We start from the raw sequence: 24,867 nt of genomic DNA, 5'->3' as shown, positions 1-24,867 counted from the left end.
CCTTCTTGCCCATGAGGGCACATTGCTGCTCATGTTTATTTGCTGCCCACTAGCACTCTGCAGAGCACTCCCAGCCTGTCCTGGTGCAGGGGGTTGTTCCTCCCCACGTGCAGGACTCTGCACTTGCCTTTGCTGAACCTCAGGAGGTTCCACTCTGCCCCACTCTCAGCCTGTCCAGATCCAGCTGAATGGCATCACAGTTTCTGGTGAATCAGCCAGTCCCAGTTTGGTGCCCTCAGGGAACTTGCTGTGAGTCACTCTGTCCCTTCATCCAGGTCGTTGACAAATACAATTTGTGACAATCAGGAATATTCCTCTCTTCAGGGTTATCCTAATCCATCATATTTTAAACAGATAAGAGTCACCTGAGCATTCGAACAACATTTCCCAGCCATGCCACTTACCTTCAGAGTGTACACTCCCATGCGCCCCGGGACCTTATAGAAAATGCCCTCTTCCCCTCGGGAGTTTGTATGTAACATAGCATTCAGGCATGCAAGAGGAGAAGTCCCACTGAAAACAGAAACACAAGGTTAATGTTTGAATGTATTTTGGCCAAGGTTAATATCCTTCTGCTGGAAGAAGGTCATAGCCCCTCACCTAACAATCACACATGCAGAGGCAGAAAGATCCCAGATCCAACTTCTATTCTCAAGGAGAATACAAGTTGAAGCTGCGGTAAAAAGCAACAGTGAAACCAGTTCAAGTACCCATGCCCTGATCAGAAGGGAAAAAAAAAAAAGCAAACAAAGAAGCACCTAAGTTCAGGCTCTCCAACACTTTTTTGCCAAACATCAAAGCAATCACACATTTTGAAAGCTACAGATACTCAACACTGCTCATCTGAAATTCACAGCAGATTTGTTGTGAGGTCACAACTTACCTCACCGAGATATTTATGCACAGATATTTAATGTCCTGCCTGCAGGGTTTTGGTTTTTTGTTTTGTTTTTTTTAAAGCCATCCCACACCATGAGGATTGTGGGACGAAGAACAGAAACCAATTATGCAATTTCCCTGAAAAGAGTGAAGATCTTCACTCCCAGACAGAACAGAGACAACAGATTCAGCTTTTCACCTGTATGGGTGGGGGTTTCTTCCTTTGTTTTTTTAAACCCATTTTGCTGTAGACAGAAGCAAAATCAAGTGGACACCTGGCAGATGACTTCTGTTCCCACTGCACACTCAAGCTGATCGCACCTTCTACTAAATAGGTGACCTTGCTTGTAAAGCATATTGACATTGAGCACAATCCCTGCACAGAAATTAAATGTCACAACCAACCTATCACAAAGACTGGAACCAGAATCCCCCAATTCACTAAAAATCTCAATTTCTAACTGACTGAAACCCCAAACAGGACATAAAGCTGCTTATCTATAGTAAATTGTGCTATGAACATTCAAACAAATCTCATCAAAAGTGGTGACATAAGCCCTAGGAGGAAAAAGGAAACAAAGGTGAGAACTCTCCAACAATTTGGGTAGGGCATGTGTGCTCCAAGCTCTGCCTAAAGCAGCAAAACAGCTCAGCTGAATCACTGATGTTGAATACAAGCAAAAGCAAATGGCCTGAAAAGGGTCTGGTCCCCTCCACCTTAGCATGTAACAGCCAACAGGTAGGAGACTGTGCAGGGAAAGGCAGGAAAAACACCATTAACGAGACAAAGGCTGGCACAGAAATTGGGAGCCAATAGACAACTGGGAGACACTGGACCAACCCAACCTGTGCTGACTGCTATACAAATTACAGCAAGAACCCAGTCCCCATGGGAAGAACCACTGCAGCTGAAGAGCTGGCAGGGAACTGTCCTGCACCCTGCCAATGGCACTGTAGACCCAGGACCCTTCAGACTGCTCACTCCTCCAGCTGAGAGACAGGCCTAGAGGGATATTTGAGATTACCTTCTTCAGACCTGTGTTTGCTACACTACAAGCCTCAGACAGAGGGGCTGAAAAGCTGTGCAGCAGAAAAGGCCCTGTAGTAGCTGAAGATGAGGCAGCAGCGTGCCCAGGTGGGCAAGAAGGCCAGTGGTACCCTGGCTTGTATCAGCAGTGGTGTGGCAGCAGGCCCAGGGCAGTGGCCGTCCCCTGTGCTGGGCCCTGGTGAGGCCACAGCTCGAGTGCTGTGTTCAGTGTTGGGCCCCTCACTGCCAGAGGGACACTGAGGGGCTGGAGAGTGTCCAGAGATGGACCGTGTAGTTGAGGACATGGGTTAATGGTGGACTTGGCACAGTGAGGGGAGGGGTTGGACTCGAGGATCTGAAAGGTGTTGTCCAACCAAAATGATTCTGTGATTCCATGATAAGTTATCCAATGCAAAGGGTCAGAAAACAGCCTCTATGGTATTCCTGCTCAACCTTGTACTCTTTGATTTTTTGACAGTATCATTAGTTAATAAATACTAGTGAAAATGGTGATCAGGAAGAATTTTTTAAACTCCGCCTCAAAGCTCATCTGACTGCATCAGCAGATGAGTCTCAGCCACACCAGGGACCTCCATTTCATTTGGGTACTCTGACATTGACCCAGTGACTCCTCTGGCTAATAAATGTCTTTTGGAGAGACAGCCAACTGAAACACAACAGGAGGTCAGTAACATGAGTGCTTTGCTTTGATCCCTGCCAGGAATTCATGCCCATCTACAGATATGGCATTTAGGTTGATACTCCAGGCACAATGCCTGTCTCTGAATAAAAACTTCTTGTAGAATCATAGAACCATAGAATGGTTTGGATGGGAAGGGACCTTAAAGTTCATCTCATTCCAATGCCCTGCCCTGGACAAGGACACCTCCCATCAGACCAGGCTGCTCCAAGCCCCATCCAACCTGCCCTTGAACACTGACAGGGATGGGGCAGCCACAGCCTCTCTGGGCAACCTGTGCCATGGCCTCAACACCTGCATAGCTTGGAAAAACTTCTTCCCAAGAGCTCATCTCTGTCACTTTGGAGCCATCCTCCCTTGTCCTGTCCCTCCAGGCCCTGACACAAAGTCCCTCTCAGCCTTCCTTGTCAGCCCTTTAGGGACTGGAGGCTGTTGGAAGGTCTCCCCGGAGCCTTCTCTTCTCCAGGCTGAACATCCCCAACTCTCTCAGTCTGTCTCCACAGCAGAGGGGCTCCAGCCCTTGCATCATCTCCGTGGTCTCCTCTGGACTTGCTCCTTAAAGACACCTGCACACTGTACACAATCTCTTCTACGACCAATGTCACTAAAAGCAACTCTTGGCTCACGCTGCTCCCACAGCTTTTCCATGCACCATCCCAAATGGTGAAGCAATTGCCACAAATGTGATCATCATAACTGGAAGCAACTCCTCTTGCACCAGTTTCATTAAGGCTATGTTTTAACCTCCCAAGGCTAATCCTTTTCTCCAGAAAGTCACAGGGTCCTCCTGGACGCTACAGTTCTGTGTCATGTCCTACAGCAACCACAAAATCTTTCCAAAGACACTGCTCCCCAGAGTACATCCTTGCATTCTCCTTGTCTTTGTTACTGGATGCAATTTCTGTGCAAAAGCACTACACAAGAACTGCATGCAAGTATATTTTATACAGGCCCAGATACATCTGGCAGTATAAACAGTATACCTGTCCTTCTCCCATCATTATCCATCATCATCTCTCTACCACTGCTAGAAAATAAGCAGAAGTAATTTTATACTTCTTTACAGGTGACTAACAGCATGATGAATAGCACTGAAGTCACTGGAGCATTCCCACCTGAAGAAGCACTGGGTCAGTGAGGAGCTCTGACACGCACCTGACCTTTAGCTCACAGAGCACATTCTTTTTAAAATCTCTATCAGAGCAGAATATCAATGCTAAGCCAAGCATTTTGAAAAAGCCTAAGCAGAGCTACACATGGGAATCTCACCAAGGAATGAAGCCTTGGCAGTACCTGTCTTAACACAAGCTGTACTCATCTAGAATCTACACTGCTCCTAATGAATCAATTCCATTGTTTAAAGCTTATCTGCTATTTTTGCTTCAGTGTTTCTTTGTGTTTACCCATCTCTAGTTACAGGCTTTCCTCTACAGGCTCTTCTGGAAAGCTGGCACAAATGTAGCACCAGCCTTTCATCCAGCTTATTGTAAAAATTTTTGAAGTTAAAAATCAGTCAACAAATTTTGCCTAACTTAAAAAAAAAAAAAAGGTTTGATCTGGCCATGAGATGCACGGTCTTATGCTGCATCCCATCTGTCTCTGAGAGAGTACCCGTGAGTGCTTGAACCCTTCCTATACAAACCATCTAACATTCAGAGAATCCCCTCATTCAGTCCAATCCCCTGCTCAAGCAGGTTCCCCTCCCTGAGAACTCCCTTCCCAGGTGGGTTTGGAAACCTCCCAAGAAGGAGACTCCACACCCTCCCTGGGCAGCCTGGGCCAGGGCTCCCTCACCTCAGCACCAAACAAGTTTCTCCTCCTGTGCCAATGGCACTTGCTGGGTTCCAGCCTGTGCCCGTTACCCCTTGTCCTGGCACTGGCCACCACACAACAAACACTGGCCCCATCCTCTCCACATCCACCCTTTAGGGATTTCTCAGCATTAATAAGGTCCCTCCTCAGCCTTCTCTTCTCCAGGCTGAACAGCCCCAGGTCCCGCAGCCTTTCCTCCTCACTCAGATGATCCAGTCCTCTCAGTATCTTGGTAGCCCCTGTGCTGGCCTCTCTCCAGCAGTTCTCTATATGTCTTGAGCTGGAGAGCCCAGAACTGGACACAGACTCCAGATGGGGCCTCAGCCGGGCAGAGCAGAGGGGGAGGAGAATCTCCATCGACCTGCTGCCCACACTCTCTTCATGCACCCCAGGATGCTGCTGGTCTTCTTGCCCACAGGGGCATATTGCTGCTCATGTTTAGTTGTCATGGCTACCACCCAGTTTAAGGCACTGCTCTAGGTGCAGTCTGTGGTTCACTCTTCTGAGCAGTCTTGCAGTGCAGCCACAGATGAACAGGAGAGTGCCAGCAGCTGCAGAGTTACATAAACTGCCCAACCAGCAGCCTCCAACCTCACCAATCCAGATCTTAATTTGAAATGCAAACCTCAAAACTGAATTAAAAAATCCCACCAAACCAACATACCCAAAAGGACATTTGCAAACAAGTGGAGAGATGCTCATCCCAGAATTCGGATGAAACCCTAAAGCAGCGGGGCTGTAGGAATCCTGCCTGCATCCCATGGGAAAGCACTTGGGGCATTTTCTTTGATACAAGGTGTTGTTGCCCACAGCTCCAAGAGTTTGCTAACAAATAAGTGTGCAAGTGAGACTGTGATTATGTTTATTCTTGGAGATGAAACTTGTTCTCCTCTGCACAGAAAGATTTCAGCCCTTGCTTGTTCTTTGCTGCCCCTTGGCTCAGAATGCCCTAACATTCACTTAACCTTTTTTTTCCAGCTACCTCTGTTTTGTACCCAGCCTACCTTTGGTGATTTTAAATGCAAAAGCTGCCTAACAAATACCCTTAGTAACTAGAGATTACTGCTCTTTTTAAAAATAACAAAGGCCATTACCTCCATTTGCCAGGAATACACACCTGCCACTTCTGGCAGCTCCCACCATTCCACATCAAAACAGTAGTTTGAGAAGGTGATGACATGAAAGATGAGTTCCTGCCTGCTCCAGATTCATCATTACCTGCTATTTCACTTCAGTCCCTTCCATCCCACCCAGATCCATGCTGCTCTGCATGGGTAGACACAGTCAGTCTCCCATACTGCTGACTATCAGCTTCTATTAAGGTGACTACTTAGGCACCATCACTTTTGGAGGCCTCGGAACAGGATTAATCCTTCAGAAAAGATTAAGTGGAGCTCCCTAGGACTATGAGATGACTTGGTTTGTAATTGCCATGCTCCTTCATGTCCCCTGGGGGGGAGCTGTATCAGATCTGTCAGCAATCATGCCCTTAACTATTTCTAAAGTTTCTTAACTGAAGAGTTCCCCAGTTCTGTGACCATGGTCAATCACCTTGGGCTCTAAATAAGTTCAAGTTGTGGGGTTTTTGGCTTGCACACAAAAGGTTTGAGGTGCCGATGCACAACCGTCTCTGTTTAGACAGGCCAGAATTACACTACTGCTTTTGAGGAAAGTTTCATTGCAGGCTCCTGTTCTACCAATTTTCTATGGACAACAGGCTTGACAGCTCACTGCAGCACGGACAGACAGCCTGCACACAGTTATGCAGGTATATCCATACTCATTAAAATCATATTTTCCCAAAAGGAACCTGAACAAACATTCCTTCTACCACCTCCCCTCAGCTCTCAGAGTCCAGAGGCTGCTCCCTTGTGTAGGGTTGTTCTAATTTATTATTTATTTTCCACTCAAAGAACCTTCCAAAATGAGGTAGGATCTTTGTTTGCTTTTCCCTCTGTGTTAACTTTCCACATTCCCCTGTTCTCACAGACTGATCTGTTTCCACCCATTTATTAACAACTGCTACAGAGAGGCAGGGGCAGCAAAGAGATCTCACTCTCAGAGTTCAATGCAAGGTCAAAACATTTGTCCAGATGCCAACAATTTGGTGCAAACAACTGTACTAAAAGCACAGCTATTTCTTACCCCAGCAGTTTGGGAACAGGGGCTGAGTTTGAATGCAAACAGCAGAGCACCCTACATGACCTGTGGGGCCTCCTTTGGCACTACACATAGGTGTGTGTTTTGGGGGTTCTGTGTGGTTGGCACTACACATAGATCTCTGAGGTCTCCTTTAGCACTACACATAGTAGTGCTAGGGGTTCTGGTGGGTTCTCCTTTGTTTTGGAAACAAGGAAAGACTTAAGAATCATTATGACATTTTCCTCTACTAATTCAGTTCACAGTGTTCTCATCTGGGATGTGATGCACATCGTTTAAGAATGCAACAGGTACAACTCCAAACTCAGTTTTATGGCACTCAGATGGATTTATATATATACACATACATATCTGCACACACATACCAATGCACTTGGTCTAGATAAAGCATCTTAATTCAAGGCACACTTTAGACTTCACTGAACTGGTATTTTGGCTTGTACCAACACTAGAGGGGTTCATCCCACACCCATAGATGTACCTGATCATCCCAGCGCTCATTTGTGCCCTGAAAATAGATGCCATGCACAATCAAGATATAGGAATTTCATCCAACTGTCAAGTAATGAAAATCTTTTTCAAATATAGCCTGGTATTTCAGCAGTGTTTGTTTCATCAGGCCATGTTTCTGACAACAAAAGCATTTTCCTGATGAAAACAGGATCAATTCCTGGTATAGAAAATAATTGATTCAGACAATCTCCACCTCTCAAAAGCTGCTGATGTCTTATCTAATGCTTCTCACAATCATTCTTGACAAGGACCTTAGCAGAAGCATTTCTACCGTAATTCATGATGATGGCAAGGACACTGCTCCAAATACAACTAGTAGAACAATCTGGGGCTACAGTATTTGGCCTCTAAGAGCAGCAGCACACTGCTGCTTTTTCTGTACAAATATTCTTCAGATTTTTACATTTTAGGTCCATGAACAATTGAGTTTGAGCTTCTGTGAGTGGATTTTTAGTTGTACTTGAATTTATGCATTCGCAGCAGTATATTACCTACACCTTTCATTCTAATAGGGAATATGTTACCTAACAACTACTGCAGAGAAAATTTGTTTTCATTATTGAGATAAGGGGATGCTCACCTTTATAAATTATCTACTGCCTACCCCACTGATAAACAAACAGCACCCTTGGGAAAAATCAAGATAAATGTCCCTTTGTCTACACTGGTTCATGTCTCAGTTGAGCAATACTTCTTGGGATAGTTCAGATCAGAACTGAGTTGCTTCAGCTGATGTGAACTGTCAGTCACAGGCTTTTATTCATTGAAATGAGCTTGCATTACAGTAAAATCCCAGATATTTGCAACAGTTTAAAAAGACACAAAGGTAACTATAACAACCTTTACCAGGATTAACTTGGTTTCCATGGTGTTACAGTACATAATGAAACTTCCTAATTTTTACTTCTCAAAAAGCTAAGAATAGCTCAGTCTTTCAGTAAATCTGCCCAAAATATGGGCAAACTCAGCATAAACAGGGCTCACGGTGCCAGTGCCAGGTTCGTGATCCAAACTCAGTATAAAAACTGGGAAATGTCAATTTATTCATTGTTTGAAGTTTTAAGCCATTTTATTTTCCCAGAGCTCATCCTCACTTACTGTATATTTGAGCTTGAGAAAAACTAGGAAGTAATATCCCCACCCATTCAAAGCTACCTTTATCAAAAGCAAAAATGGTTTAAGTGCTGACACAGGTTTTAAACCTCTGTATCAAGAATATTTAAATTTACAGATGTTGTTTGAGAGGTCAGATGTGAACAAGCTCCCATCCATACTTACCAGCTGACCACTCAGTGAAGAGGTAGAGCAAATACTTGCTCTTGAACTCCGATCTTACCAGAGCAGGCACCAACCTTTTAGCTACACAGCATCTTTGACAGCAAGGTCTTAACGATACTGATACTTGTCAGCCTAAAGTATGGCACTTGACAAAGCCTTGCTTGAAAGTGTGCTGCCTTGAGGCAAATATTAAGTGTCTGTGAAGTGGCTACTTGAGTTGCAAATTTGGTTCCCAAGCATTCTGCTATTGCTGCATTCCACAATGTCCTCTTCCACCAAAAATGAGTAGTTTAGTAATTATTCCCTTATAATACTGACTTCTCAGTTAAAAACAACCAATGTAACAGATTTATTAGAACTTAAGAGATATGTGACTGCTACATGAACTACAGTTTTTTTACATTGATGACTAAATAAGAGGGTTTGGTAGCTTTGAAATATTTATTCTATTTTGAAAATTAACATTTTCCATATCAGCACTTTCATTTCATTAACGAGTTAGAAAACTGATCTCCAAGGGATTGACAGCAAGTTGACAGTCCCTCTGCCTGCAGAACAGGCGCATCCTTTACTTTACTTGACTGCTGAAAAGGCTAAAATAGCATAATAATTTCTGTAGTTCAGAGGCAGTTGTAAGGCCCATCAACGGCATAAGAAGAAAACCATTTTGTAAGCTCTCATCCCATGAGCTACTTGACATTTCAGACACGAACATACCAAATTTTCCTTCTGAGAATTGCCACATTTAAACCATCATTAAATCATGGCATTTTGAACCCCACATTAAATTCAAAGCTTCTTCACACCGAGCAGGAAAAAAAAAGGTTTTGAGAGTGATAAATGTACACAATGTTAAGGGGAGGACTCTACACAAAGTAGTTGTCTGTGGAGCAGTGTGAAGAAGGGGGAACATTTCTCGCCACACTTTCAGTCACACCACAGCAATCCTTCCTATCAGCCTGGCTCCTGAGATCTCAGGGTCAGAGCCCACTTGGTCTGACTTGAAAACCAAAGTGTGACCAAATCACTTCTGTTTGATCACACAGTGAGAGGATATTGGATGGAAATTTTTCAAACATGATGTATGTGAACTTAAAACCCTCATCTCCAGAACATCATGCCAGGTGTATTTATCTATCAAAAGGTTACTTTAATATAAAGCTCAATTTTTTATTTGGTTGGCAGGGTTTACAGCATTTCTCTGTGCACACAGCAGGGCGGTAGACCCCACAGATCCCTTGAGTCTCTTCTCAAAGGATCCTTTCCCCTGTGGGATCCACATCTTGGGCTCCAGGGATCTTGCAGACAGAGGAGTGGCTGCTGATGCTGCTGGGCACAGAAACACCACTGGGGATTCATTGGTTTCACACTCAGCAATCTCAACACCTTTATATATAAAGTGCATCTAGCTGCAAGTGTCTTCATATCATCACCGCATGGTGATGTAACCAGACAAAAAAACCTCAAACTGACTGGACTGTGTTTAAGGATGAGGCAAGTTCTTTTGAGATTGTTCTTTTGAGAGTCCCCTTCTTCCCTACTTTCCATTTGAATCAGACATCCACACAAACAGCTTTTGGTAATTAGTATATTAAAATACGACAGTTTAAAAAAACACAATAGTTTCAGATCTATGGAAGTGTTAAGAGCAGAGAGATCTTGTAAGCAGGCACCACTGTACCAACTCCAAGCTTGTTAAACACATTCATGATTTAGAAAAGCAGTTTATTTTATGTGTTAAAATTTTGCTTCACCCAGTAAGCAGTATAAAACATCCCCAAGCCAAAAGATGCACAAAAACACATCATGCAAATCAAGCATCCCCCTCCCACCAAGACAGCAGAGTTGATTTGGAAGACACAGAGCATTCACATGCCATCAACCTGACAGTTTCCCCAGACTCCACACACAGATAAAGAGTTCAGGTTCACACCACACTAGGCATTGATGCAAATGGCATGCAAGGAAGCAAGATGGAAGCAACAGAAGCATGAACACCAGCTAAACTACTAGGATTTGGTTTCTAAGTCTGTGTGAAACAAGCAGTTGCTCTTAATTAGGGCTTTTGCGGCTTGCGTTAACAGACAAGAGTAGCTTTAGAACAATTAGCAGTGGTTCTTACCTTCTGGAGTTGGAGTGCAACCCAAAAAAAGGAGAGAAACACCCCTTTAAAAACTTGAGCAAAACAATTGTCTAATCATTAATATAAACATCCCCTCCCCCCATCCAACAGAATCATATTTTACAAGTTTCAGACAGATCTGCAGTAATAGTAAGATCAGGTTACATCAAACAGATATGGAATAAGATGTGAGGTATACCATTTCATTTCCGTCTCTTCTCAGAGAAGCTAACAAACAAGTGCCAACCCAAGGTGCATCATTTTCAACCTTCACCAGTTTTATACTATTTGGAAATGTCCCATGTAGACACAGGGCAATACAGGAACTGACTTCTCATTCTTTCACACACTCTCAGTAATATTTACAGCTCACAACTCTGTCAAGAGGATAGAGCAGCACTTCTCCTGTTTTCTCAAGTGACAGGGCCAGGGGCAATGGGTATAAGCTGAAGCACAAAAAGTTCCACTGAAACACAAGGCAAAACTATTTTCCTGTTCAGGTGAGCCCTTGTCCAGGCTGCCCGGGGACGGTGTGGAGTCTCTCTCAGGAGATTTCCAAACCTGCCTGGTTGCGTTCCTGTGCCCCCTAATTGAGAGGAACCTGCTCAAGCAGGGGATTGGACTGGATGAGCTTTGAAGGGCCCTTCTAACTCTCTCCATTCTACAATTCTAAAACTGATATCAGTTTAATTAAACCAATAGTTATAGTACAGGAATGAGCACAGGCTGCTCCATCACCTCTGAGGTCTCGCCAAGTTATTAGCAATGCCAAGTTATTAGCAACTAATACACCACCTATCACCTTTAAACATTTCCAGAGCAGTAAGGCTGAGGGCAAGTAAACCAGTTCATACTATAAAGCCACTTTTAACACACCAGCACTCAAAGTTCATGGGAATTTGTACTAAACCAACACACCATGAGTACAGTCGGTGATGCCAATGAGCTCTCATATGGCCACACTTAGACCACAGCATAAGAGAGAACACAGGAGACATGATAACTTGTCTACAGCTACCTGACAGGAGGTTGCAGTGAGGGCAGGCAGTTGGTCTCTTCTACCCAGTAATGAATATAGGAAAAATGGAAATTACCTGAAGTTGCTCCAGGGGAGGTTTAGATTGGAGCTGAGGAAGAACTTTTTCCCTGAGAGGGTTCTCAGGCACTGGCCCAGGCTGCCCAAGGAGGTGGTGCAGTCCCCATCCCTGGAGCTATTGCAAAGCCCTGTAGCTGAGGTGCTGAGGACTAGTGATGGGTTTGGCAGTGCGAGGTCAGTGAGCGGACTCGAAGACCTTAAAGGTCTCTTCCAATAGTAATGTTTATATGATCAGCCTCAAAGACACTAGAAAGCTCTTAGGTACACATTGAAGTTGGACTTGACTTACAGTTTTAATTAATGGTCTATTGTGACAACTTAATCTGACCTGCAGGAACATCAGTGACTCTGATACCATACATACAGTCCTGGATAAGATTAGAAACCCCTTTAAAAGTTGTCTGACTCTCTTACACATGGTGTGAAGGTGTAAACAATGCCTTCAGCTTCATAGCTCTCGGTGAGCTGCACCTTAAGACAGTGCCCACAGATAAGATCCCTGTTTGTGGGCTGCTCACATGGACAATGTAGAGGCCAGTAAAAAAGAACTCCAGAAAGAAGCACCTTTCTCTAAGGTTTTGGGGGCACAGAGTTAAAATTAAAATGTTTCTGACTGATCCTCCTTGGCATTTCTGCTACAGAATCATGAGCCAGTTCATTCTGAAGATAAATCCTAAATCAAGGACCGAGATAAATTAACCGAGACTTTATCATTTTCTAGAAATGGTCTAGGTCAACCTGTTAAGATTCCTCATCAGTGCAGTATTACACCCCACGTTTCTCTTTGCAACAGCTAACACACTCCTTCACATGATGAAAACCAATGACTAACTTCATTTTGAGGAAACAGCAAAAGCTGCTACTATGGCAGTCTCAGTTCAGATGAGAGAAGTGGAATATTTTCTTAGTTGCGGATTTGATACCTTTATATAAAGGATATGTAAGGAGACATCTAGTCAGAGTTTCTCCTACACGTAACAAATGTATTTAACACTCCCTGCTAATGGTATAACAATATGACCAGTCTCTACAACCATTCTCTTTGAACTATTTTTCAAACCAACATGTTCCCCTTCATGTATTATTTATGGCATGCACTAACTTATCTCCATGTTTTGCACAGACATTGGGTGGTACAGAAACCTGTAGCTACTTCAACTTCTAGTTGAATTAATGCTAACGAAGCAAAAAAGAAACCCAGTACTGTGAGGCTTTGCTCAAGAAGATCAACGTTTTATTCTGTTGTCTACATGAAGTATGAGCTCTATCTGCAGACAAAAGTTGGTGATATGGGACTGAAAGACAAGGTGGCCTGGAGCTAATGGTGCCAGAAGAAAGTGTTCAAGGGGCAGAAGTTGCATCTCCAGCTTTTCCTCACTTCAGGAAAAGTCCTAAGTCCTGGGAGGGACTCTCCTGCCTGGTTAAGTGCAGAAAATCCTGACCAACAGGATAGTCACAAGTCTCCAGAAGAGAGACTCACTGAACATGCTGTTAATCTTGCTAAATATTAACCTGCAACTGTTGCTATAATGAATAGCTGACAATCTGACCAAAAATAGTTTTAATCTGTACTTTACACAAAAATTCTCTTTAGGTGTAGAGACACCAAGAAGGTTTAAAAGAGAATATCACATTCTTGTGGTCTTCAGTTACAAATATCAGTTGGTAATTGTTACTTTTCTCTGGGAAAGAGACAAATCCAGCTTTCAATTAACTAAAGGGAAAAAAATTCCCAGAGCTTACTGCATCAGCACATATTGGCCTTCACTGCTGCCAGCCTCTTCCTCTGAAGGCTCACAGTAACTCACTGAGCAAAGCTGGAAAAGAGTCTTGGAATTACCATCAGCATTCCTGTAAGGTTGACCCTAAGGCATCTGCTTCAAACAAATGCCCCTTTCCCATCAGGAAAGATCCTCAACCTCAAGAGGTTTGTAATACTAACCTCCAATAACTAACACACATTTTATATTACCTGTCTTCCAGCAGAATGAAAGAAATCTAACTGGAAGGACTTGAAGTAACCTAACCCTAGTGCTTTTTAAGTTAAAAGTATGGATGCTGCTGTCCTATATTCTACCCCACCCCCCCAACTCAACATTATCAACAAAAACCCATGCGGTATGAACTCAAGGTGTTCCAACTCATTTGAGGATTAAAGAAGCTTTGGACAAAAAAACCCACATTGTTTATTTATTTTTAAAGTCACAGAATCCTTGAAGTTAGAAAATCCCTTTCAGATCCTCAAGTCCAATCATCCCTCCAGCACTGTCATGGCCACCACTAATCCATGTTCCCCAGCCACAGACACACAGCTTTGGAATCTCTCCAGGGATGGGGACTCCACCACCTCCCTGGGCAGCCTGAGACAGGGGCTGACACCCTTTGGGGAAGAAATTGTCCCTCATGTCCAAACTAAAATAAAATTTTAAAAAATCTCCCCTGGTGCAGCTTGCAGACGTTTCCTCCTGTACTGACATTCATTACTGGAGAGAATGAGACTGATTTAAACCTTCCTACAACCTCCTGTCAGAGAGTTGCAGAGAGTGATCATGTCTCCCATGAGCCTCTTTTTCTCCAGGCTGAACACGATCAGGGTCCTTAGCCCCTCCCCAGCAGACTTGTGCTCCAGGTCTTTCCTCAGCTCCAGTGCACTTCTTTGGACATTAAAAAAAAAGTGGAAAGCTGTTTAAATCTTTGTCAATTGATGGCTTCAGCTAGCTAAAGCATCTTCCAAGCAAGCTCATAATTTTCAGCTTCACACTCTATAAGGGAGGAAACCCAAAGCTGTTTCGTACTAACAGAGTACTGTCATACTATACCCCAACTGCACACACTGGAAGTAGTTCTTTTAACCACACTCCCTGTCCACAAATAAACCTATTAAGGCTCTGAGGTATTGCAATGACTCACAGTTTTGCAAGAGGCACTGAAGCCAAAAGGTCATTTCACTAAGGAACGAGACTGGGAACCATGATTTATAGTCATTTAGACTGGGAGGAACCTCTGGAAGTCTGAAGTCCAACCTCCAGCTCTAAACAAGAGCATCTATATCAAGTGTCTCAGGGCTCTGTGCAGTCCAACTGTAAATACTTCCACCAGTGGCAACCTTCCCTCGTTCTGTTGTAGTGTTTTATTACCCTTATTACCCATCCTTTAATGACTTCTCAGCATTGACAAGGGTCCCCTCAGCCTTCTCTTCTCCAGGCTGAACAGCCCAGGTCCCACAGCCTTTCCTCCTCACAGAGATGTTCCAGTGTCCTCAGCATCTTGGTAGCCCTGCACTGGCCTCTCTCCAGCAGTTCCCTGTCTCTCTTGAGCTGGGGAGCCCTGAACTGCACATAGGTCTCCAGATAAGGCCTCACAGGTGAGAGGAGAGGTGGAGGAAAACCTCCCTCGACCTGCTGCCCACTCTCTTCATGCTCCCCAGGGTGCCACTGACCTTCTGGCCCACAAGGGCACATTGCTGCTCATGTTTATTTGCTGCCCACCAGCACTCCCAGGTCCCCCTCTGCAGAGCTGCTCTCCAGCAGGTCACTCCCAGCCTGTCCTGGTTCAGAGGATTGTTCCTCCCCAGGTGCAGGACTCTGCACTCACTCTTGGTGAACCTCAGGAGGTTCCTTTCTACCTTCACTGTCATCCTGTCCAGACCTGGCTGAATGGCAGCACAGTCTCTGGTGAATCAGCCAGTCCTCCCAGTTTGATGCCATCAGGGAACTTGCTGAGGGTCACTCTGTCCCCTCATCCAGGTCATTGATGAAGATGTTGAACAAGACCAGCCCCTGAACTGACCCCTGTGGAACCCCACTGGCCACAGGCTTTCAGCTCTACTTGGTGGATGCTACATGTTAATTTATTTTTCTAGTGGTAATAACTATTGAAGTGCTTAATTTGTACTCAAGATGTTACATGGTTAGCCAAGGTCAGAGAACACCATAGGTACCCAAATATCCTCTGGAGGATGCTTTGCTGGAGGGCCATCGTAAAACACTTCTGGCAGGTTCTCCCAGCTGTTCCCACTTCCTCTACCCTACTCCCACCAGGTTCCCTACACAGCAGTGACAGGAAAATAAGCTTCAAAGTAGCTTTCCCAATTCAACACATTACTTTCCAGTTTCCCAGCTGTCGTGGGGCATCTGGAGTAAGCATGAGCAACCTGAGATTGCAAACCTGCAGCAGGTGCCATTGCTGCCTCAGGATACTTCCCCTCTTTAATCCTGTATGACCAGGTATTTTCCAGTCAACAGCTCAGACAATCAGAGGACACCAAGGAAACACTAAGGATGAGCTCATCAGCTTGTCAGCCGGTCTGAAGTAATTTTAGAGAGCAATACCACCAAGGTTGCTGTGACCCATACTGGCTAACTTCATCCAAATTTGAGCTGTGTAATAGCTCATCAGTAAAAATATATTACTTTTGATATAAAGACAAATTTTCCAATGTGCAGATATTCATTTAAAAAAGGCAGCATGCAGACTACATAGCAACAAGTTGTTTCCTCAGTATTTTGACTATAGTCATCAAGGGCAAAAGCAAAACTCTGGATATGTTATTCCACATAAAATTATCAAATGGACTGTTAAATATTTGCATATTAATCAAATGTGTCTAAAGAGGATTTTCCTCAACTATAAGGCCTTTACTGGAATCAGACTGAGCTAATAAAAAAGTCTTCATTTCCTGAAAGCAAGTAAAAGCATTCAGAGACATTATGGAGTTTGATGAAGAATTCAGTCCACAAATTATCCTCTTGACTTGTGAAAACACTAAAAAACTGCAGAATCCACAGAGGAAGCGAGTTTTTAAGATCTACTTTTAGGTATGTTAGTGGACTCAAATCCAAGATTTGCAGCCTCAAAGTAGACTCAGACCAGCAAATCTTCATGCTGGGTTTTGCACAGCTGCCTCCCCAGGCAGAGGCAAGAGTATAGCTTGGACTCTATGTTCAACACAGCTACCCATCAGCAACAGTAAGAGACTTGCCTGCTCTCTGCCTGACATGGGATGCATGTCTCTTCTGTTGTTGAATAGTTTTCTTTTTCCCATTTTCCTAATCTTTTTTTAAGATAGAGAATTGAAAGATGTATTTTTCACTGGTCAACAATTTAATTATCTTCACCTAGAGGAGGGTTTCTTTTCCCCTGGGAGGGCCTTTTATTGTGGCCCAGCACATCTTTAAAGAGCAGCTCTTCGGATGTCTAACAGTTTTGACAGGGGCAGTTTTTAGGAGGGAGAAGAAACTCTCTGCAAGAGAAAAATCTATCCTCACATCCAGTGTCAGTTGGAGCCAATATCACCTTCTCCCTTTTCAAAATAATTTAAGACCCGCATCCTTTTGAGAGCCTCCCTTCCACTCCTACCCTGTGGGGCTGTTGGGTTCAATTTTTTTCAGGGGAGTTATGCTGGAGGAAGAACCTTCTATAGCATCAAGATGTTGAAGGAACAACTGCCTGAGAATCAAGGCATGGAGGAGCATGCAACTTAGCTCCCTCAGCCCCACGGTATTTCCTAGGTCTGCAGCAGAAGGTAAGGAAATCAAAGTAATGAAGAAAAGCTGGGAAGTATTTTAGTGTCAAAACCTCCTGCCAAGAATGAGAAGATATCACTTAGTTGGTCCTTAGCTGAATCCGAGATGCAAGAATACAAGAGAGCTGTTTGCCTTTTAAGTTCATCTTATCCCCTCTTGCAAGAGGGTAATCAAGTATAGAGCTTTTCCCCCCACTTAGGCAAGGTATTCATTGCATAGCATGCAAACTACTGGAAGAATATTAGAAGTGTGATTCTGCTCTGAACAACACTGAAGCTAAAAAAACCCACTGTTTTCTTTCCAGATGAGGGCAGGAAGTATGTAGTCCTCCTCATCACTCAAGAAGACATACTGTTCACAATACCAGAGGCACAGAGGACAGCTAATCACAGAAACACAGCAGGCTTCTGATTTTCAGCTACCAGGAGAGAAGACATATAGAAAACTCTTTAAGAAACCTTATGGAAGCCTAAAAGTGACAGTGCTGGCAATTCATTTATACAAGCGTCAGACTGAGCAGCTCCACTCCTCTTCACATAACTTTACATAACCGTCTCCTTGTCTGGAGGCAAGTTCCCTCCTCAAGGATGCTCTGAGCAACCAGCTCAGGATCTGGAGAGGAACTTGGAAAGGATTGACTTGCCAATGATAAGCATACATTAGCCACTGTCTGAAGGGCAGCTACTTACCTCTAGTCCCAATATGACTAGAGAAAAGGGAACTTGGGCTTCTATACTCCCTGCCCCTCCCAAGAGTGGTTTAAGAGCTTGGTTTGGTTTACATTAGACATTCCATAAATACTTGAAATAAAAGTAGCCAGAGCAGCATGTCTGTTTTGGTTTTTCACTGAGGTTGAGCTAGTGTTTAGGTGTTTTTCCTTGCTTAATTAACATTCAGGAAAAAAAATCCCTGTGTTTGGACAGAGATTAGTGTTTTACACAGTGCCTCTATAAAATCCAAGCAAACACTCACGGCTATTAGGAGAAAAGGCTACTGAAGACACCTTTCAAAGATGCCAACTTCAGGTACTCTTGCACTGACTTTAACGTATTCAAGGAGACAAATAAAATCTCATGACAAGTTAACTTTGATTTTAAAAGCTACTTCTCAAACAAGTGTAACTATCTATTCCATACATTCCAGTTCAAGGATGTCTCACAGCTGGCATTGCTTGGATTAACACCATTACCCCATGCATCTTCAAAGACTCATTTGAAAGTGTGTTACAACATGCTCAGGCTTCCCCAAGCTACCCTGCCAAGAGAGATGAGGTAACATAGAACATTGGACTAGTCTTAGAGCCAGATATGGTTATGCTGCAAATTCATCAAGTGTTTATCCCCATGTTTAATTTTTGCTATTTGCAAGCAGTGACCTGCAGATAGGAGAGGATCTCATAGGATTAAAGCAGTCTGTCAAAACATGCAAGTCAAGAAAATGAAGATGACAGATCACATAAAAAGTAGAGATCTGCCCTAGGTCTCCAAAACTGACAATCTCAGAGAAGCGGTCCTCGGTTGGCCTTCAAAAATCTCATGATTAAAATTACTTGAACACCAGGATGAAACTATAAATACAGGTGAAGTAATCAGTCAGTATCATCCCAGGTTTCTCTACTGCTACAAAAAAAATATCCCTCCATCTATGGAAGAGCTAGTCTTGTCCAAAAACTAGTCAGTTTGTCCTGCATATAGCAGAAACCCCTGGTCCTGTTTTTTAACATGCATCTCAACTGCCACCATTCATCCCTGCAATTCCAAATCCTCTATGATAGTAGCCAGAACTTGAATCCTCTAACCTCTTCGAACGTGCCCTCCAGCTTCCTCCCAGGCAGTTGGCCAAGGGGCAGCACAGACCAGGATCCATTACAGCAAAACAGAGGTGGACTGGCTGCATGGCCAAACAGAAGAATGATTGCTGGACACTAGCTGGGCTCTCCATGGTCTCTGCCTCATGTCAGCCCATCAGTAGGGAAGTCATTTGTTGCTTTTAAAATTATTTCTTACCTGAAATTTTGAGGTTTTAGAAAGTTAGAGGTATCTAAGGATTTGAGGCAATGGATGCTGAACTGAAGAAGAACGCACACTGCAGTCAAAACTCATGGAGTTAAAAGACTCTGCTGTCTGGGGAAATGGTTTCCTAGCAAATAAATTTACTTTTTTTTTTCATTAAAAGCAAACAGTATTGAGAAACAATTCAAAACTCAAATGTCTTGCTGCACAGGCTAAAAAGAGAGTTCACATCCTGTCTGCAAACTTATACACCATTTTACCAACCTAAGCGTCTTGCAGCTGCCTGCTGTCTCAGGCATCCAAGCACAGGGAATTTGCTGTAATCGGCTGTCAAGGGCTTTACCACGGTTTCCTAACAGAATCTCCACAGAAGAGTACTCAAAATCTGGCAAGCTCATAATGCTAATCTGACAGCTTTTGTATATTCTCCAACATGATTTTTCCCTTAATAAATGTTGATTTGTGTTAAGACTATCTTGTCACAGGCTATGACCTTTCAGAAGCCCAATCCAGTCACACAGACATAAGTGGCACTAACTGGAATTGAATTAAGAACTGTCAACCTTTTAGGCCCTACCCTAAATAAAGCTTTATTACATCAATCTAACATTTAACAGGAAAAAAAACACTACACAGCATCCAAGTGTGGCTAACCCAGTTGAACTAACGAAACTGAGTTTCACATCTCATTGCTTCCACACATATCTTCTGGGATTTAAGATACTGAGGAGTTTGCAGTATTCTGATGCTCAGCAGCAGCTCTCTCAGTGAGAAAAAAAACCCCAAAACTTACTATCAAAAACTTACTATTACCCCAAATTAACTCTAAAAGAAGGATCTATAGTTGAAAAGGATTATATGGCACCACAGCATTTCTGTTCTGCTTTTTTTTGTCTGTTTAGCCCAGAATTTGGCCTGGCCAGCCAGAAACCATATACTTCACATCCCATCTGAGCTTCTGCCTAAGGCTCTGCCCTAAAAAGAACACTCTGATTTCCTAAAAAGGTTCCCTATGTCTAAGTGTCTGGATGTTTATTGGACTTGTGCTTTGCCGTCAGTGACCATCAGTATAGACAACTGTATTTCTACCCTTGGGTGCAGCACCAAGGGCTGACAAGTGCAGTTACTGTTTTCAGCATGCCTTTGATGGATTAACAGTATTTAGCACAACACTGAAGCTAACTCAAGGCTGGCAAACCTTTAATCTGACTGAATACAATACTCCCCAAAGATAAGTGCATGACTGGGGCAAAACCAGCATTTCGGTCACCTCCCTAAGAGCTAAATGAGTATATTTGGTTTCCTTACTTGTAGATAAACTCACATTTCCAAAAAGCAAACAGCCTTTGTGTTGTCCATAGCTTGAGTGGAAGATTTTCTTACCAATAAGCGTAATTTCTCTGCTTGGGCCTTTGAACATTTCCTGCAATGTCAGTTTAATACAGCAATTCATCCACTAAGTGGAGTGGAAAACATAATTAACTCAAATTCAGGATGGCCATTTAATTCCAAAATACATGAACTACCACATCCAATCCTCTTTTTCCCTCCCCTTTTCCTTTAAAAGCAGAAGTAGAAATACTTTTTATTTCATATAGATAATTCTTCTCTATGTCAGCAAGTACAGCTGCCATCTCTGGATGACTGAAAAAAAAAAACCTCACTCAGGAATCAAGCAATGGTAACAGACCTGTTCAAGAGTTGTGATCAACAGCAACTCATCCAAGTCGCTCTGTTTCTAAAACAGATCAGTAGCACCTGAACTGCCACCCTCCTTTGCTCAGCACACCACACACTGTTCGCTCCTTGGGGGGAACGGGAAGATCTCCAAAGCAGAAGCAGAACCACGCACTACTCAAGCAAGAGGTAAAGTTTTCTAATGGAGGATTTGTAAATGAGGTTGGTTTTTTTTTTTCACTGTCTGGATAGCTAAGTTTTGGGTGGGTGATTTCCATTAATTTGACTATTCACTTTTTTTTTTTAAGGATTAGGGCCACCAAGGTGATCAGGAGACTGGAGCATCTTTCATGAGGAAAGGCTGCGGGCACTGGGGCTGTTTAGTCTGGAGAAGAGGAGATTGAAGGGACATCTTATTAATATTTATAAATATCTAAAGGGTGGGTGTCAGGAAGTTGGGACATCCCTTTTTTCTATAGTAGCTAGCAACAGAACAAGGGGTAATGGGATGAAGCTGGAACGCAAAAAGTTCCACTTAAATGTAAGAAAAAACTATTTCACTGTTCAGGTGAGGGAGCCCTGGCACAGGCTGCCCAGGGAGAGTGTGGAGTCTCCTTCCTTGGAGATCTTCAGGACCCGCCTGGACATGTTCCTGTGTGACCTGATCTAGGTGAACCTGCTTCTGCAGGGGGGTTGGACTAGATGATCTCTAAAGGTCCCTTCCAGCCTCTACCATTCTATGATTTAATCTTTAAAATATGTTACATCTACTTCAGCACCTGATGTCTGAACTACTGATCAGGTCTAGCTTATCTTACACAACAGCTTTAGACCAGAGTCATGCACACCTTAAAATCAAGTACGACCCTTATTTGCTAATGGGCCCTAGTCTCCAATTCCACAGGTGTTTAACATTTCAGTCCCAAAAATACTTACAAAATAAGGGTTAACAGTAAAATAAACTAAGCTGGAACCACAATATGAATCTCTTTTACTGGTATGGGTACTTAACTCACCTGATTTCTTTAAGTCCTTCCTTTTGGATGACTTGAAGGATTTCTTTGTGGCTCATCGGTGTATTAGGATATTTCTCCAGGACCTAGCAAGCAAAAGTTGATTGAGAGGCAAGTTACTCATTTGCACTGTCACTTCAATGTTTGACAGAAAATACATTCAATAGTTCAGACTTTTCAACGATAAAATTGAGGAAGAATTTCCTTCTGATGTCTCATTACCTGCCCTTCCATCTGAAAGAACAAAAAGGCTCCAGGAGATTGCCTAATGGACTTTTAGTGCAATTCCCAAATTTAATTTCAAATATGCTGCCCCAGGGTAACACTTTTTGAAGATAATTAAATGCTCTACAGTAACAGGGTGGCTTCACAACCATTAGTTTTACTTGGGAAAGCTTCAGGAACCATCAAGGACCCTCAGATAGAAAATTTCCCAAACCAAAATTTAAGGCCTTAAGGTTTGCATATGTAAAACAACTACTGATCAGTTTGTATTACAGAAGCTCAGCATGGTGGGAGTTGTAAGGGCCCTCCACATCCAGCCCAATTCCCTGCTAAAGCAAGTTCCCCTCGATCAGGGGTCACAGGAATGCATCCAGGTGGGTTTGGAAACCTCCCGAGAAGACTCTACAAAGAATTTTAAGATAATTTGGGGTTTAATACGGTTCAGGATCTTTGAAAAATCTCTGCACACAATTCAGGCCTAAAGTTCACAAATACAGTCTAAAAAAATTGCTTCCTACACAGGCAAATGCACTCCCACCCCTTCCCCAGCCCACACTAAGCACTCCCAGTGCCTAAGGCCACTCACCTCCCTTTCAAGAGGATTAAGATGAAAAAGTATAATTCACAGTAACGGACAAAGAGATGCTTAGGACTTCTGAAGGAAGATGCCAGTTACTACACGTCATATGGATATTTTAAGCAATACTTATGCTGGGGGATGGGCAGGAAATGCCTTGTTTCCTTCTTAATCATCTCCTTTTGACCCATGCCCAGCAGAATCATCCTGGAGTTCTGGCTTATGTCTTTAACCAGAAATAAACCATCATTACATTAAGTATAAAAACATACAAGTGATCCTGCATAAGTTTTAACTGCTCCATTCAACAGCAGTGCAGAAAACACTGCTTCTCTTAAGGCCCTCTGCCTTACTCCCTCTAGGAACATCTTAACTATTCTGATGGCTGCATACTTAGCACTCTCTGTGGAACTGATTTTGAAAAGACCTATGAGCCTATGAACTTGCTGGACTGTAGCATCTCTGCTTAGAAAAATAAAACAACTACGTTTAGAATAATAGAATCAAGAGAAACAATTCAGTTGGAAAAGACCTTAAAGATCACGAAGTCCACTTGACAACCACTGACTGCCAAGCCCTCATCATATTTTCCATGATAGTACAATTTATCTATGCAATACATTTAGTTACAGTTACTTGATCTTATTTTAATCCTTTTTCTCTTTTTATCTACGACTTTCTCTTTCTTGGTGGTTTCTCAGTCTGTACCACTGATGCTGTTTGTCATTAAGGATAGTGACTCAGTACAGTTCTGTTTGGCACGAAGTTGCTTAGAATTTCAGCAGCGTTTACTCACACTTTTTTTTTTCTCTTGCCCCATAGAATTCATGGAATCATTGTACTTGGAAGAGACCTTTAAGCTCATCAAGTCCAACCTCTCCCCTCACACTGCCAAGCCCATCACTAACCCATGTCCCTCAGCACCTCAGGTAGATGGCTTCACAATAGCTCCAGGGATGGGGAATCCACCAGCTCCCTGGGCAGTCTGGGACAGGGGCTAACAATCCTCTCTGGGAAAAAGCCCTTCCCAATCTCCAAACTAAACCTCCCATGTGGTAACCTGAAGACATTTTCTTTTATTCTATCATTCAATACTTGGGAGCAGAGATCAATCCCCACCTCACTACAACCACCTGTCAAGTAGCTATAGAGGGTGATGTCTCCCCTCAGGCTCCTCTTCTCCAGGCTGAACACCCCCAGGGCCCTCAGCCCCTTCCCAGCACACTTGTGCTCCAGCCCCTTCCCCAGCTCCGGACACGCTGCGGCCCCTCAGTGTCCCTCTGGCAGCGAGGGGCCCAACACTGAACACAGCACTCGAGCTGCGGCCTCACCAGGGCCCAGCACAGGGGACGGCCACTGCCCTGGGCCTGCTGCCACACCACTGCTGATACAAGCCAGGGTGCCACTGCCCTTCTTGCCCACCTGGGCACGCTGCTGCCTCATCTTCAGCCGCTGGCACCAACCCCCCAGGCCTTTTCCCTGAGGGCAGCTTTCCAGCCCCTCTGCCCCAGCCTGGAGCATTGCCTGGGGTTGGTGTGGCCCAAGGGCAAGACTCAGCCTTTGGCCTTGTTAAACCTCGTCCCATTGCCCTTGGCCCATTGCTCCAGCCTGCCCAGGGCTCTCTGAAGAGCCTTGTTGCCCTCACACACATCTATGCTCCCACATAGCTTTGTGTCAACTGCAAACTGGCTGTGAGTGCTCTCAATCCCTCACCCACATCATTAATGAAGCTGTTAAACAGAACAGGCCCCAGCACTGAGCTCTGTGGAACACCATTGGTGACCAGCCAAGACCTGGATTTAACTCTGTTCCCCATCACTTTCCGGGCGCAGCCATCAATGAGTTTTCTACCCATCACTGAGCACCTATAGCCAAGCCAATAGGCAGCCAGTTTCTCCAGAAGGATGCTGTGGAAGACTCTGTCAAAGGTTTTACTAAAGCCTCAGTTTAGCACCAGCTTTAGCTTTGGAAGCCTCAGCTGATGTTCTCAGTATAAATCTCTTATGTTAAAGCCTGACTTTCGTAACAACTTCTCACTTGCCAAGGCTGGCTGACTGCAATGAAGCACTCTCTGAAGCACAGCACTGAATGCCAGCCCAGTATTTCAGCTTGAAGGACTTCTTGAAGAGTAGAGTAGCATGTGTATTTTTAAAAGTGAGTTTAAAACACATTTACAGGGGATTTGTTTCTACTCACTTCGATCAGTGACTCATTCCACTTTATTTCTGTCTGTATTATAACTAAGAACGTC

At 43.7% G+C, this 24,867-nt stretch overlaps 1 protein-coding gene across 7 annotated transcripts in view; it reads right to left on the bottom strand.

The window, feature by feature from the left end:
- Positions 1-24,867, bottom strand: part of ASXL2 (ASXL transcriptional regulator 2) — a 123,828-nt gene that overhangs the window by 68,537 nt on the left and 30,424 nt on the right. For 2 of the 7 annotated variants that reach the window (XM_061990271.1, XM_061990273.1), the window contains exons 2-3: positions 21,818-21,900; positions 405-513 (exon numbers count right to left, since the gene is read on the bottom strand). In XM_061990271.1, coding sequence (XP_061846255.1) covers positions 405-513; positions 21,818-21,900 — 192 coding nt within the window. Of the gene's footprint in view, positions 1-404; positions 514-10,491; positions 10,517-11,409; positions 13,664-21,817; positions 21,901-24,867 lie in introns of those variants that run through there. The other 5 variants (XM_061990272.1, XM_061990276.1, XM_061990275.1 and 2 more) reach the window with 5 other exon arrangements.

This window comes from Colius striatus, chromosome 2 (assembly GCF_028858725.1).
Source record: "Colius striatus isolate bColStr4 chromosome 2, bColStr4.1.hap1, whole genome shotgun sequence".
Taxonomy (NCBI): domain Eukaryota; kingdom Metazoa; phylum Chordata; class Aves; order Coliiformes; family Coliidae; genus Colius; species Colius striatus.
This window is presented reverse-complemented; position numbering and strand designations above follow the sequence as displayed.